Source organism: Alternaria atra (genome assembly GCF_907166805.1).
Source record: "Alternaria atra isolate CS162 genome assembly, contig: 21, whole genome shotgun sequence".
Lineage (NCBI taxonomy): Eukaryota > Fungi > Ascomycota > Dothideomycetes > Pleosporales > Pleosporaceae > Alternaria > Alternaria atra.
The window spans coordinates 3086430-3102160 of NW_025091319.1; the positions used below are offsets into that span (position 1 = coordinate 3086430).

Consider the following 15731-nt stretch of genomic DNA (forward strand, 5'->3'; position numbering starts at 1 on the left):
ACTGAGACGTCAAGCGCAACGACGCTAGCCCTCTACTCTGCCACAGGACATAAATCATAGTTGCCAGCAACGTTATTTCCCCACCACTGTGGGAACGGAATCGCGGGCCCTCCGGCGCCAAATACAGCAAACGACAGAATGAACAAGCAAGTCAGACTTGCGCCATCGAACGCACCCGCAATAAGGTACGAGTAGTCCCTGAAGATGCGTGGGCGGTAGTTGCGCAGATAGAACTGCGTGAAGAAGCCAACAATCGTCCAACTGAGAATCACACACGTCTGGCTTTGGTTGTACGGAATGTAACCAGCGTACTGGATGAACTGAGGAAAGTTGATCTCGCGGAGGGAAAAGTTGCCGATGCGCGGGACGAATCGGACGAAGATACGGTGCGCGAGGACAATAGCGGCGCCAATGAGAAGACCAAAGGGCACAATGGAGTAAGCCTTCCCTTGCTTGTATAGGTAGGCGGCGAGCGCCCAGGTCGAGGCGTTGGTGTTGTACGATTGGATAGTTGCACCGCTCCACGATGCGTTACCGTCGGTATCAGCCAGGAGGTGCTTGTTACCCGTAACGATTGAGATCATGACGGCGTAGTTGATGAATCCACCCAGAACGGTACCGTATATCTGCGTCAAGAACATGACGCGAGGAGGAATCTTGAGGTATTCGCCCAGTTTGAGATCCATGCTGAGCTGAACAGCACTGTTGATGACGTTATGAGACCATGCCGCGAAGTACATGTTTCCTATTGGGCGTCCAGGTAGAACCAGTCCAGCAATGACTTTGGACAAATTGTTTGTTGCAATACCGTTACCAAAGCGAGCATAGAGCAAGGTACTCTAGTCTGCAGTTAGCAAACGTTACCTATCAACAGGCTTCGAGCATAAACTTACGAATGGCGAGATAATTGTTCCCATTGCCAGTGCAATGACATAAGCCCATACTGGAAGGGTAACATTCTCTTTGATCACAACAATAAGACCGAGCACGAAGCTGACGAGAAGTACAACGAGGTACCACCATTGAGGCGCGTCTTTGTAGTGCTTGGCCATGTGCGCGTGGTGGGGATCATCGAACCGTCCCTTCTTCGCATCCTTGAATGCTTTAACCGTATCGCCGCCCCAGAAGAGAATAATATGGGCAATTAGAGCACCGATCTAAGAGAAATTAGCACAAACGGTGTGTATTAGAAGTAAAAACCTTACTGCAGCATTAGCCATAAACATAGCATAGGCAAATGTGCCTGTAATCCTCGGCAGACCGTATTGTAGCAAAGCTTTCTCATCCAGGACCCCGTCAATGAAGACGCTTTCGCTTGGATACTGTTTGCCCTCCTGGGTCAAGAGACGCGTCGACATAAAGGGAAGACTCCTCGAACCCCAGGCGTTGCCGTAGTAGATACCGAGCATGACGAAGAAGCAGACTATAAATCCGGCAGTCTGATGCAGTTGGAACTTGAGCGGGAGTGATGACTGGAAGGAGGTGATCTAGGGGAGAGGTTAGAATTTGCAAACCACAAACGTTTGAGAAAATTTCCTTACATATTGCCAATCGAACGAGATGCTGAACCAGCCTAGGCCTTCATTGTTGGTAGCTCCGCCGAAGACGTTGGTAAGTATGGCTGCTTTGGACCCGGTCGCATGCATGGCAGCCAAACAAGGGATTGATACAGAGTTCAGCCACGGGAAAATGTACGCAGGGAAGAATTCATAGACAAACATGCCACAGAATGCGATCCAGAACCACCGAAGTGGCTTCGAGTCCTTGACGGTCTGCCAGTGGAGACCCTGGAGTACCTTTACGGTGGGAAGACTACTCCAATAAACCGAATCAACATGCCAAACGCAGATGGGGCGCATTATTCCGCAGATGCCGTAGCCGAAGAGTCCAATGGAGATGGTGCTGAAGATAACAGTGATGGGGCTCAGAGGCATGTCGTAGAAGAGGTCGGATGCCGCGAAGACCTGACTGCTAGGAGCAGCGATCGATGCCGATGTTGCAGTGATCGACGTGATAGCATGCTCCTTCAAACTCCACTCGCCGTGGTTGAAGAAGGACATGATTGTGATCCATAGGGGTGTCTTGCCAACTCCGCCCTTTTCTCTCCATCGAGCCTCGAATTTGTCTCCGCGTGGCAACAACTTGACCCATCCTCTACCGAGAAAATAGGCCATGAGGACGATGAAAGTGCCTTGGATAGTGATGAGGGTGGGTTTGAACTAGAGTGCATGTCAGCTTCTATGATATACAGATCTGAGGACTGTGGACTTACCTGGTAGATCTGGAACACAACGGCTTGGAACGCGGATAGAATAGAGGCCAAGAAGAGACTTCGAAAGGTCAATGCAGACTCGAAGTCGTCTCGCAATGGCAGTAGGTGAGCAGCTGCGTCGGCGCCAGTAACGATGATATGATCCTCGCCATCGCCGTCCTTCTCGTGCTCGGCGGCATCATATTCGGGAAGGGCTGCCTTGACCTCGGGCTCCAGAGCACCCTTCTTGTCAACTTCTCCATGATCAACAGCCAGGCGATTCTTCTCGTCGCTAAAGGCGTTGATCGCTTCGTGGCTGGGAAGAGTGACGGCTGTGCCTCCAACTGCATTAGGCTGGCCGAGAATTAACACATCACCAAGGGGATTTGCAGCCATGGTTGCGCGTGGTAGGCCGTTTGATTCTTACCTCGAGCACAAAGTGCCGTTTCTAAGATATATATGTGATGTTCCTGGTACAAATGCGTTATCATGGTCCTAACATGTGCGATTGCAGCGAGGTCGCGCGCAATAGCACGTCAGATAAGACCCCTGTTCTAAAAGCCATATGAGGGCTGTCCCTAAGTTTGAAAAGGCAGGTGTGCTATACGAGAAGGCGGCCGAATTTAAGACATTATCCAAAGGCCATGCGGGACGATGTTAGTGGGGCGAAAGTCAAGCTGCTTGCGCGACCCATGGACCTTATCGTCTGCTCTTCTTGCATCAATCGGGATCTAGAACACCCGGCATATCAGAAACAAGGTCTACAATCGTGTCTCGGGCGAGAGACGACGAGTAGAGTGAGGTTCGTGTCATCTCGCGTCGGAGATGCCTCTCCGAAAAGGGCAATCTATAGTCCAATTGCAACCGTATGGTGATAGCGGTCGATGAATAGCGAGGTGCTGGTGCGACCAAGCTAGATGGCATCATTCGCAGACACGATTTCGAATGCGCCCGGGTCAAGGGTTCGCTGTGCTATGACCGCACGACAAGCCAATCGCCGCCAGACGTGGTGTCACCGAACTGCAGTGCAATCTATGAAAATTTGTCGGCGGTAGTGTTACGGAAGATCCTGTATCTTGTGCGATTGAGTCGTTGGGAGTATAGCGATGTCCTCGAGCACGCGATAACAAGCGTTGCCAAGTTGGTGGCGCCCGCTTGGTCAAGCTTATCCACACCAAGATGGACCCTTTGTGAGTTGAAGCACACGCAAGTGGGTGGCGTTCCCGCAAGCAGCGGAGTGGTAGCTCAATCCGTCGAACATTCCGGTAGTTAAAGCCGCAGTGGCACTTTGGTGGGGGGAGATAGGCTGCCGGTCTTCCGAGGTGTGCTTCCCTAACGACACAACATCCATCTCTTAACAATATCGACGAGAAGATTAGGAAATTCCGAGTGAGCATAGGAAAGATGGAGTGTTCATGCGCGAAGAGGCAGGTGTACTTAATACTACGTCCTAAAATCCTTGCTGACGTTAGGCTGCCATCTTGGCAGCTTACAGCATGACTCAGCCTGAAGGAGAGGCACTCTATCTAAACGTTGTGTGGTTAGAAAACACAATAGAAACCAAGTCAGGGATGCAGTAGAATATGTTTTAGATTGAGAATCTAGCTGCGCGCACCGAAATCACTGCATGGGACGGACGCATTCCTCTAATGTCATCGCGAAAGCTGTAGGTCGTGTAGAAAAGAGGGTACTACAAACGCAAGTCTTTATAGTAATCTCAGAAGAATTAGTATTTGACCTTGCCTACTATATTGGTGTACCTTGTATTCTTTGTTATTTACAGCCTAGATTGTAGAGTACAACCCTACGTAATAAGAGCGTTTTATCCTGACTTTCGCGATGTCACTTGAGGCATTCGTCGTCTTCCTCACTAGATCTGTCACATCCGTCAAGTTCACCATCTCGACATTCTGCTCCTCCGTGTCGCGTACGTTCCAACAATCTCAGAGCCTAGCATTTTCCAGTGCTGCTATCTTCGAGATTTTATTAATTGAGCTCTGATGTCCAGGCTCAAGTCCTTTTGGAATACTTTGACTACTTTTGTGACGACGCTACGGGTATATCACAGTTTGAGCCAGTTTTCATCGAGCAGTAAAGCACTGCAGTATGTTTAGCATCGTGCGTACTCTACTCAAGTATGTTGAATATCATAGTTGGAAGAAAAGGATCTCTACGCTTTCATTCAGTTGCCCAAATGTCTCAGTGCGTGCGTCATCACTAGTGGTCTCTCCTCAGCTTTCACTGTCTTTACGCGCGACATATACATGTTCACAATGTCCTGGTCGCTTTCCATAGTCTTGGTAAGTTCCGAAACCCCTTCTTAGTACTTATACTACCAGAATCCTCTCATTACCTTCTTTTTCCTGCCCCCTCTTTCAACACCATCATGTCCACCACCCACGAGCGCGATATCGACGGCCTAGCCACCCTCTCCGTCATCGCCAAATCAGAACAGTGTCACGTCGAGCTCTCTTTCTGCCTCCCAACCTCACTCGCATTTGCAAAGCGTCTGACATGGGAGCAAACCCCCTGGATTTCCAATACCCTGAATCACAAGTCCGTGAATCCGATAGGCGAGGCTGATGCACATCGCATCGTCCAATATCTGAATTCACATTGTCACGATGTGACGCAGAGAGACGTCCAGTGCGCGCTACTTTTCGGAACTACATACGCACCCACGCCAGAAGGAGATAACATGTCAAGAGACATGGGCACGTACCCCCATCTCTTCCTCATTTTTCCACATGCTACCATGGTCCCTTACCTCGACAACCAATTCCTTAAGATCTGGCACGACGATATCGTAAAACCGGCGTTCGACCGAGCGTGGAGAGACTCTGGTCTTACACTCGTTCAGGGCGCTTCTCTCGACACACCTACCCGCGTGTTACCTCCAACTGGTGTGCATACGCAACGCGATGCACATCCAGCATCCGGGTTTCTAGAGCGCCTACGTAATGGAAAGCCAGGTGCAGTACGGGACTATTGGCCCGCCTGGACAGATAGCAAGTGGCATCTTGGCGTTGAGGGAAAGTATACAAGTACTCGGACCGTCATCTACCACGAAGCCTGGAGCGCTATAAAAGGCATGTTGAAGGATCATCCGCAGCTGTCTTCATACCAGGAACCGATTTTACTGGCTGTTTCTAGGGCGAAAATACATGTTAATCCGCGGCTGAGCACAGAGAACAAGTTCAAGTACGTGGCGCAGGAGTGGGATCAGCTTGTAGACTCGCGTTTCGTCAAGCCGGCGTCTTTCCAGGTGGTCTTTGAGACAGCTGTTGGGACTATGCCAGAGAATGTTGTGGAGGATAAGCCAGTAGTGACGACTTTCATTGCGGATGAGAAGGGCAAGGAAATCAAGAGACTGGCGGATTGCGAGGAAGACCAAGGCGAGAATGCGCATCGCAGTAAGCGCGTGAAGATGTCGGTTAGCGGTGGCTACATGTCAGACGCATGAGCTCGACCCCATTCCATGACCTTAACTAGTACAATTAGCCGGTAGATAGAACAGAAAGAACAGTGCAAAAAAAGAAGACAAAGTGCGAAAACCGGCTACATACTACACAAGGTAGTGCCAAAAGTTCATAAAAGACTATCTAAGCTTACTGTACAACGCCAATCAATGCAATGTTCCGGCTATGCTACCAAAAAGCAATAGCGACAATGAGGCGTTTCTTCGCTTGTGCCGGGTATCATATGAGATCGCGACACCAACAGCCGTGCTGACCTCGTCCATCCCGTTCTTTACTCTCCCATACTAGCTTCAACGTCATCCTTAGCCTGTACCTATCTCGGCTTTGGCCGCCTGAAGGGATGCGCCTCAGTATTGAAAACCCAGTCATCCAAGCTGATCATATCTGGCGTGCTGAAGATGAGATAAAAGTACTTCAACGTTTCCGCTGTCCAAAAGCTTTCCATCTTGTTCTCGATATTGTCTTCGTGTGTGTACGGTACATCGCCTACACCTGGAACGGACTTGAATCCTCGGCCTGGGGCTTTTGGCGCCACAAACGTAACGTCTCGGACTTGTCCGTTTGCGTGTGGCGTTCGAGATGCGGCAACAACGCTGGTGAACATGTCCCAGGCGTCGTCCAGATATTGACGGTCACCAGTGATGCGGTACATGATGAACACGGACTCGATGGCTTCAGGTCTGAGCAGGTACCGTCTATCACGGATGTTGGTGAAGCCAGGTGGGATCTTGTACTTTTCCACCGCATCATCGAAATGAGCAATATATTTGCTGCTGTAGTGATACATTGCGCCCACCTCCCAAGCTGTTTGGTTCCAGGGACAGGATTTCCGGGAATCGCAGGCGATCATATCGAATGTCTCGGGCATGATGCCTGTAGGGGTAGCAGAATAGGCGTATATACACCCCTTGGTAAGTTTCGCGCCGAGATCCACGTGGTCAGGGTCAGAGAAGAGGCGACCGGCTAAGCCAAACATGCCGCCAATGAAGCATGTCAGGTGCTGCATGGTAGGGTCGAGACTGGCATCTTCGCCGCGTGTAAAGACATCGCCACATAGTAGTAAGTCTTCTCCGTGCGCGCTGTCAGGCACCATGGGCCGGAAAAGCATGTACGCGTCGATCATTTCCGCCGAGTCACGGTACATCTTCTCGTACGCAGGTTCCACGCCGCCGAGCAACGCATACATCTTGGGGAAATATTCGTACGTGCTGTCAGCAAGCGCGCCGATAGAAAAGAAGCGAGATTGGTTGAATTCTTCTTTCGCGGCGTTCACCATAGTCGGCCATAGACCAGGTAGCCTAGTACTGTCTTGCGCGTGATCCATCATTATGGTGATCCTCGCGACCGCATCATAGTACTTTGGCTCTAACGTGACCTGCGCAAGACGCGTAAACTCCATTGTCAAGCTTCCAAGACAGGCAAAGCAGATGTTGCTCTCAGCAGCAAAGGCTGCCCTCCCTATCGCCTTGGTGTTCTCCACATGCAGCCAGCCCAGAGGTGTGTTGTTGGTTGTATCAAACGCTCGATACAGCATCTCTCCGAGTTGTATCGCTTTCTTAAGCAAGATGGGCTTGCCGCTCATATCGTATGCACTTAACAGTCCACCCAGGTATCTGATGGTCGTTTCGAAGACGCTCACAGTGGTAAGGTTGGTCTTACCGAAGTCGATGGCCGCCACAGCCTCCACGGCCTCTTCGAATTCGTCTCTGAGGCCCATGATCCAGAGTGTGTCTAGCGAATCGACTAAAGTGGCACCCCAGCCGCCAAACGACTCTTCACCCTCCGCTGTAACTGGCCTGAGCTCATCTTGTGCCCAAGCAAACTCCTTGTAACTGTCCCAGCTATGCTTGAACTCGTCTCGTACGGCGACTCTACGTTGCTCTCTCTGCTTTCTTTGCGCGCGTATTTCGGGAAAGTCTTTGGACTGGACGGGAGGAAGTTTGCGAGGAGTGGTTGTTGGTAGCGGTATGTAGGACACGATCTTGTTCACGAAGGGCGCTTCCCGCCAATCGTAGGATTGCTCCGATTTAGTGAAGGCGCGAGTCGATCCATCATGCATGTATGCTTCGTGTTCTTTAAACGGAACGGCGAACACATCGATGGGCTGCGCGTACAGCCAGTAATACCCGCCAAACGCGACGGCCGAAAGAAGCGCATATAGCAGGGACCGTTTGTGTTGCCTCGACATGGGCCGGTGATATGGGGTTCCGCGGGACACTTTAATCCTACGCATTGTGAGATGAACGTTGCGGCTTATAGTCTTTCATCGAAAATACAATGGGAGAAATGGTGTCGTGAGAAGTAAGCAAACAGCACCATCAAGTAGGTGGTTTGAATGTGATGTTGCGCGAAGTATTCCAATCAACGTATCATGCAATGGTAAAGAAAAAGATGCCGGTTGTGGTAATGCCACCAAGAAGGTAGTTCATGAAACCGCCATGGTGAAAGCCGACGCTCAGGACACCTCTCCAGAGAGGGATGTAACGGAAGTGACCCATTTGCCAAGGCAAGACCCATTGCCGATCAAACAGAAGCTACAGGTCAAAGTAGTTCCGGTAACCGTAGCGCCAGAAGTCACTATCGCGCGTGTCAGTGAAATATACGAGGGTGCGCACAAGCGACGGCATACTTTGATTGATTGAGGGGAGGCGCATGTCTTCAGTTGTTCCGGGGACGCGCTAGGGACGCGCTCGTGCATATTGGCTGGGCACTTTGTGAGGCCTGCATCCATGTCGCAAACCCCACTATACTACATCAACATGTTACTACCTTCTGCTTCTTGAACTACTTCCCCACTCCAGCTCAGCCAACTTACCGCCCTGCCCTTGAAACCTGAGTTCAAAACATTCAACAAGCCACCCAGGCACGCCCTTGACTCAAACATGAGGAATACCAAGTTTGGGATCAAGTCCAGCAAGCGGTTCAAGGGCGAAGATGTAATGTAGTAGATAGAGCTTTGACCCGTGTTGATGACGAGGCAGAATTCGTTTGTGTGAAAGAAGAGGGCTTGGGCTCTCCGTTGTATAGTGCTCAGGTGAATTGGAATGCGGCGAGATAGAGGTAGAGATAGGCTGCCTCGAGAATATACTAATATCTCCTCTCAAAAGTCGATTTACTCCAGACAAGCAGCGTAGGTCCTGCGATCTGGAAACGCTGCTGAGAACAATTGGTTAGACAGCAAACATGATTGTCCAACAAGCACATAGTAACCCAAGCTCAACTATCCTCCATGCGTATCTCGCCCTTGATGTTTGATCAAATATGTCATTACTTAATCTTTGCTCCATTTCATTCCATCACTTCGTCTTTACATACATACATACATACACAATACACAGCACACAGCCTAGTCGTTCCGTTCCGAAGACCCATTCCCGGATGAAAGAAAAAGAACAGCCCAACACCATGAACCTTTTTCTAACCCCTCTGTGACAACCGGGTCTTTCCTCCGTATGATGAACGCCAGCCTTATTGTACAAGTTGGGCAAGGCCCGCAGAGTGGTGATGAGGAGGAGGATGCGCTAAGATCGCACTCGTGTAAATGCTGGATAAACGTCGAACGTAATAGAAGTTGGGAAAAGATCGCTGCACGCTTGTTTTTGGAATAAGGCTCGGCGAGGCAGCATTAGATTGTGAGTCCATTTGCTTGGGGCAATCCTTTTTTGTTTTGGAGTTTAGTCGACTGCTTTTAAGTCGGGCTCGAAGAAGACTTTTCGTGTTATCTGGGTGGGGTGTTAGTGAATACTCGCAATACTGGGGTTTGTTGGACGTACCGCCCATCCTCCTGCTACACTCGCGCAGATTCCCGAGCTGATAGCCATCTGCCTCGTCCCTCTTGTGCTCTTGAACAGCGCACCGCTCAACGCGCCCGCCACCACACTGTTGCTCATATCGTGCTTGCCCCGGTAATACCCAATAGTGCTGTTCATGCCGTTGTACACCATTGCAATCACACCTGCACTGTTTCCCAAGAAAGGTCCTCGCCGTGTTATCGCATTGAGCACGCCGTTGATTCGCAACCGCGGCGCCATGCTAGGCGGGTTCTTTTGTAGTCCTTCAGCAAGTCCCCATGCTCCTCCGATAGTCAGTGCGGAGAGGTATGATACACCCGTGCCGTAACATAAGTCGTCTGACCAGCCGCGAGAAGGCAAGGCGGATTGTGCGCCAGGCAGATCGGATAGGACGGAGTCTTCGAGTGATAGATAGTCGAGAGTATCTTGGTTGAGGCCAGCGAGAGGGTGTAGTTGCGAGGGATCGAGAAGGAATTCTGAAGGATTTTGGATAGCGGTGTTGGGGTCGAAGGGTGTGGGTTGGAAGGTGTCTTCTTTCACAAAATCGGAATTTTGGGGCGAGGCGGATGCCGTGTCTTTGGACTTGCGTCCGGTGAGGGAGTCCCAGCTAAAAGGTCAATTAGTATGGGTGGGTTTGTGGGTGCATAATTGGAATAAGACATACATGCCCATGTTGAAGATGTCAGGTTGTGATGGCGTAGAGAAATGACGAAGAGTTGCGCCTGATTGTCCACAGCCGAACTGATAGTTCCCCAGACGCCCGAAAACCTAAAACAGACAGGCCGAGCTAAAAGAAACCAACAAGTGTCACAAGTGGTAGATGCGCAGACAATAGTGGCGTGTGCTGGGGCGTCGTTGTGATGCGAAAAGTTCTGGCGAGCAACATGAACAGTGACGAACGGATTGGTGCACGGACACCTTCTCGAAGGGTCGCTGCTTCCGAGCTCGGAAAGAAATGTTTGAATATCCTCACCCACTTCCGAAAACGAAAACATCAACGATAACGAAAACATCAGCCATGTCGCTCCCAGAATTCAAACAAAACTTCCTCAAGGACTGCGTGTCAGCCGGTGCTCTCAAGTTTGGCACTTTCACACTCAAGTCCAAGCGCATATCACCCTACTTCTTCAATGCAGGACTGTTTCACAGAGCCGATTTGCTACGCTCCATATCCTCAGCGTATGCGCACACTCTCAAGGCACATGGCGAATCAGACCCTTCGTTCCAATGGGATATTCTTTTTGGGCCAGCCTACAAGGGCATTCCTCTAGCAGCAGCATCAGTCGACAAGCTCGCCGATCTGGATCTTGCCAAGTACGGACAGAAGAGCTACAGCTTCAACCGTAAAGAAGCCAAGGACCACGGTGAAGGTGGAAACATTGTTGGTGCAAGTCTAAAGGGAAAGAAGATTGTTATCGTTGATGATGTCATTACTGCTGGTACTGCCATCAGGGAGGCTATTGATATCATCAAGAGGGAAGGCGGAGAGCTGGTCGGCATTATCGTTGCTTTTGACAGGCAAGAGAAGACACCCACTCCCAATGACGAGGATGGGAAACCAGGCCCCAGTGCCATCGGTGAAGTTAGGAAGCAGTACGGCATCCCGGTTTTGGCTATCTTGACGCTTGATGATGTTGTCGAGTATCTGAGGAGTCTGGGCGGAGAGGAGGATTTGAAGAGGCTGGATGAGTACCGGGAGAAGTACAAGGCGAGCGATTAGATCGCTCTGGAAGAGTGTTCACGAAGTTACGATCAGCGACGGTCGGCTGTAAGAATGCCGCCTGCAATACTACTAGAGCCGCAGGCATTCCAGTTTCACAACGTTCCTCCAATCCCATGAAACTATGTATTGTTCCAGAGTGACGTGTGGGATGTGTTCAAAGCGAGCACTCTATCATTGGTATTCATGAGAAGCAGCCTCGTCTGAAGTCACGAACGACAACTATCGTCAACCATGGAGACGCATGTCTACAGATGTCATAGCCCGTTAAACCACCCGAACGCCAAATTGCAACGTCATTGAGCCATCACAAATCCCTTAAGCTTAAGCCTTCTTAGCGAACTCAACACGCAGGATAAGGTGACCGAAACCGACTGAATCGTGTTAGCATTGTCCAATCTCACAAACTTCTCCTGAAACTTACATCCATCCATCTTCTCACACGCCTTGGCGGCATCCGACCTGTCTGCGTAACTAACAAACGCAAAGCCCTTCGCACGGCCAGTCTCCCTGTCCTTGGCCAAGAAAACCCTCGTGACGTGTCCGTATCTGGAGAACATGTCGCGTAGGTCCTGCTCCTCGGCGAATTCAGACACGTTGGTGACACGGAGGGTTGCGCTGTCGTCCCGGTCGAACTTGCCGCCCATCTTCTCACCAGCACCAGCACGTCCACGCAGATGCGGGGGAACGTAGCCTCCAGAGCCAGTGCCCAGACTTCCTCCTGCTCCAACGCCGGGCGCGTCATCGGGCATATCCGCGGGCGCGACGTCGCCCTCGGGAGCCATGGTGTCCTTGAAAGGACATTTTGTGGTGAAATGGTCGCCCTGGCAAATACGACACTTGATCTTTGCGTTCTTGAGCTCGGCCTTCTTCTTCGCCTCATCACCCTTGTCCTCGCTGCTGGCTTTCCAGTTGGATACTGGTCGGAAGGCGATGTTCTCAGCGACGGAGACGGTGTCTGTTTGCGGGCCCGCGGGCTTGCCCTTCTCTGCTCCGAACTTGGCCCATTGCTTTCGCTCGGCCACACGAGGGTTTACAATCTGCTTGACGACCGTCTTCTTGATGCGCCGAGTGGTCTTGTATTTCTTGCCGTCTTCGCCGATACGGTAGGAGATGACTGTCTCTGTTCCGTCCTTGTTCTTGATGACCTGGTTGGGTGGGAGGGAGGTGAGGGATTCCTCGTCGTCTTCTTCCGCCCAGTCGGTGCGGCTATAGAATTATTGTCAGCTCACCAGACTACAACAGGGCTGGGGTGTATGCGAAAGACCGCGTTTTGATGTGCGGTGGTGGGAGAGCGCCGGCATAGATGGACAGAAAAAGGTGCGCGTAGACTCACCCTGCTGGTCTTGACATTTTGGCGGTTGTGGTTGTGGTGTTGTGAATGTTGGGGTCGTTGGTAGTCGGGGTCCCTGATGATATAGCAGAAAGCGAGAAGTGGCGGTAGCCAGTGGGGCAATTCAATGTGTGCGGTGCGCCGCCAAGATTTCGCGCTAATAGGGTGTTGCGACTCATCACTCCCTTTCATCAGCTTCATCAACCACGGAACGCAGTAAGAGTCACTGTCACCATATTTGCGCAGCTTCACATATCCATCACACGTACCACCTAGGTAGACTGAAGTCAGTCATGGGTTGAGTGACTGACCATATCTAATTAGAGTATACTGGCAATCCACAATACGTGATATCAAGTGGCAGCTCTATTGCCGTCTCATGTATGATACGCTCATGAGTCACAGTCGAGACTGGAAGTCACCATTGGTAGAATCAATCATACGCAAACTCAGGATGAAAATATCCGTGCAGTAACAATACGGTTGAAAAGTCAACTCAAGCATCCGTATGTAATTTAGGAATACCCAACATCCATCATTTCCCTGACCTCAACCAGGTGATGACGGAAGACCCAATTCTTCTACCCTTCAGAGCCCAGATTCCATTGCACCCTGCCTCTTCCAGGGCCTTGGAACTGCCCGACAGGCATCGGTTTAGGTTGCTGAATAATATCGCTGTCGGTTCTTGGGACCGTCTGCACAAACGCTTTCGGTGGACTAGTGGTCGTCTGAAACAGTGTATCACTGCTACCTCTAGGGAGCTTAGGCTTTTGGATGTGGTGATGCGAATGAGGCGTATTGAAATCATTGACAAAAGGAGTCTGCGACGAGACTGAATGCGGGGGTGGTGGAAACTGCGGCGACTGCTGCATCAATTGCGGTGAACCTTGCGCATAGTCGATGAGGAGGCTACTTCTTGTGAGTATACCAATGTAAATATCATGAAAAGAGTCCTACTCCTGTGGTTGAGCACTGCCCCTTCGGCTTGGCTGAACACTGCTTGCCACGCTACCATTTCCACCCGCTGTGCTACCGGGCGCACTTCCGAACATTGCTGCATGGTGTGACTGTGGCGTGGCGGGCAACCAGCCACTACTCGCGATGCCCTCGGCATCCATAAGTCGCTGGAGCAGATCTTCAGTGATGACGAGCAAGTGCTCCAAGGCAGCGAGACGCGAGTCTTCCTTTGCCGAGCAGCAGTGCACGTATGATCTACTCGAAGGATTGTGTTCGACGATGCAAGCTCCAATTTTTCGTGAGGAAGTCGGGGCGAAACTTATCACGTCTAGATAACGATTCGGTCCATATATCGCGCGCGCGTTCGCTACAGCAGATCAGTCATCTGGATTCATGAACATGATACTGAAGAAAGTGCCAACCGAGTACTCTTGTCCGCATGTTTTCCAAGGAGTCTTCCGAGTCCTTGTCCTCCATGCGATGTAGAATTTGGCTTGCCGTTCGTTCCAACGCCAGGCTCTCGTAACTGCCGCTCTTGCCGTGCTTCATTTCTTTGAGCGTCTCGATCATAGCGCTCAGCCGTCAACACCCGAGAAAGGTTTGACTTCTTAGACTTATTCGACTGTCCAGATGAGGATGCGTTGGAGTCACCGGTATTTGTGCGCCTAAGTGGCACAAACTTCTCAGACGCTGTCAGTTCTTTGGTGAAGCTTTTGAGAGAAGATGTTCGGGGAAGGTCTTTCTCCGAATTTGTGCGGCTCAGAGCTGGTGAAGCTCCAGCTGATCTTGATCCGTCAAATTGACGAGAAACCCTCCGCCGACGGAGGCGAAGCTGCTCAAGCCGCTCTTCTTGATATGCTGCTTCTTTTGTACGTTGCTCTTGTCTGGCAAGGTAAACGTCCCGAACGTTACTGTATCTGTCGAGGCGGTAGGGATTCTTGCTGTGGTATGGATTGAGCCGAGGGCCTAGTGCGATTCTCTCAGCAAGTGTTGGCGGGAGGGCTGGCTGCGAGTGTCTTCTTGGTCTGGTAGACGCTTGTGATGCGCTCGAAGTGCTCGACCTGATTGAGGTGCGTCTATAACCGGATCCTGTGGAGTTAGCTCTCGCGAGGCCGGGTCGCCCGTATGGGAGATCCAGGATGTTCGTTTCCTGGATGGTTGCGAGCTTTAGATTCTGCCGATATTGTTCTTGCCAATACCAGGCGGGAGGTGCGCAGATACCACAGGTGAAGGGGAACGTTGTTACGTTCGCAAATCGACCCTGCTGAATATCTGGCGTCAACTTCGATCTCATGTTACACATTCTTTTACTTAGGAGTCAAAAGCATACCTAGCGTGTAGTTATCGGCTTCGGGACCAAGAGCCTTTGGATGTCGATGCAGGCCTGTCACTGTATGGAGTAAGAACGGAAAGGGCTGTGAGCAGCGCAGTATGCCGGATAGTGATGAATGGTGATCGATGGCGGGAAGTAGCGTTAACGGCAGTGGGTCAAGGGATATGATAGGGGAAACACTGTAGTAGGAGGAAACGGATACAAGTCAAAGGTTGGTGCTCAGATAGGATGTTGTTCGATAGCCGCAAAGCTGTATCGGTAAGCGATCAGAAATGAACCTATATGCAGAATTGTGAGGAAGCTGGTATGACGCTGCTGTTGTTTGTTAGGGTCACATAAGGTCGCTGCTGCCCACTTTGTAGCGCTTCAAGCATAATTGCTATATGACAAGAAGAGGGTGCGGTCTGTAACGTTGCATCAGAGAACAGGAGCAGGCATGAGTGTAGCAGCCACGATCACAGCGCTTCAAACTAAGCAAATGCATATTCGTGACCTACGTCGTGATAATATGTTGCCACCTGAATCTATGCGCAAAGTTACCTACCAATGACGAAATCTTGGACATTCAACAATTCCGCTGGTGATTTGTCTACGCGTAGTCTAAATGCACCTGTTATCAATCGGTGTCACAAAACTGGTATCTCGACCAGCATAAAATAAGCCTAACATCACTTTGAAGACTTACACAAACATCGGAAAAAAAAGTGAAGTATAGAGATGAACACAGTATCTGAACTCATTGAACAATAACCCCACTTTGTTCCACCGATGGTATCCTGCCCTTTCATGTCCCGATCTTCCATGCAAATGCCCACACACAAACGCTTCAAGTACAATTATGCTATTCGATATACACTACACCACGCA

At 50.7% G+C, this 15731-nt stretch overlaps 6 protein-coding genes across 6 annotated transcripts; 2 read left to right on the plus strand and 4 right to left on the minus strand.

Annotated features, from left to right (window-relative positions):
* Positions 1-32: 32 nt before the first annotated feature.
* Positions 33-2647, minus strand: ALTATR162_LOCUS1432 (uncharacterized protein; the record flags this gene model as incomplete). The annotated part of the gene is made up of 5 exons (XM_043309028.1): positions 33-839; positions 894-1157; positions 1206-1487; positions 1542-2219; positions 2273-2647. 5 exons carry the CDS (start codon positions 2645-2647, stop codon positions 33-35), a joined length of 2406 nt encoding a protein of 801 aa, XP_043164963.1.
* A 1990-nt stretch (positions 2648-4637) lies between these two features.
* ALTATR162_LOCUS1433 (uncharacterized protein) lies at positions 4638-5714 on the plus strand (the record flags this gene model as incomplete). Its single annotated transcript, XM_043309029.1, has 1 exon — positions 4638-5714. The coding sequence occupies one exon, from the start codon at positions 4638-4640 to the stop codon at positions 5712-5714; it is 1077 nt and encodes a 358-aa protein (XP_043164964.1).
* Positions 5715-6043: 329 nt separating this feature from the next.
* On the minus strand, positions 6044-7789 carry ALTATR162_LOCUS1434 (uncharacterized protein; the record flags this gene model as incomplete). The annotated part of the gene is made up of 1 exon (XM_043309030.1): positions 6044-7789. One exon carries the CDS (start codon positions 7787-7789, stop codon positions 6044-6046), a length of 1746 nt encoding a protein of 581 aa, XP_043164965.1.
* A 1615-nt stretch (positions 7790-9404) lies between these two features.
* ALTATR162_LOCUS1435 (uncharacterized protein) lies at positions 9405-10193 on the minus strand (the record flags this gene model as incomplete). Its single annotated transcript, XM_043309031.1, has 3 exons — positions 9405-9452; positions 9504-10128; positions 10186-10193. 3 exons carry the CDS (start codon positions 10191-10193, stop codon positions 9405-9407), a joined length of 681 nt encoding a protein of 226 aa, XP_043164966.1.
* Positions 10194-10539: 346 nt separating this feature from the next.
* On the plus strand, positions 10540-11241 carry ALTATR162_LOCUS1436 (uncharacterized protein; the record flags this gene model as incomplete). Its single annotated transcript, XM_043309032.1, has 1 exon — positions 10540-11241. One exon carries the CDS (start codon positions 10540-10542, stop codon positions 11239-11241), a length of 702 nt encoding a protein of 233 aa, XP_043164967.1.
* A 324-nt stretch (positions 11242-11565) lies between these two features.
* On the minus strand, positions 11566-12594 carry ALTATR162_LOCUS1437 (uncharacterized protein; the record flags this gene model as incomplete). Its single annotated transcript, XM_043309033.1, has 3 exons — positions 11566-11615; positions 11666-12450; positions 12578-12594. 3 exons carry the CDS (start codon positions 12592-12594, stop codon positions 11566-11568), a joined length of 852 nt encoding a protein of 283 aa, XP_043164968.1.
* Between the last annotated feature and the right edge of the window lie 3137 nt (positions 12595-15731).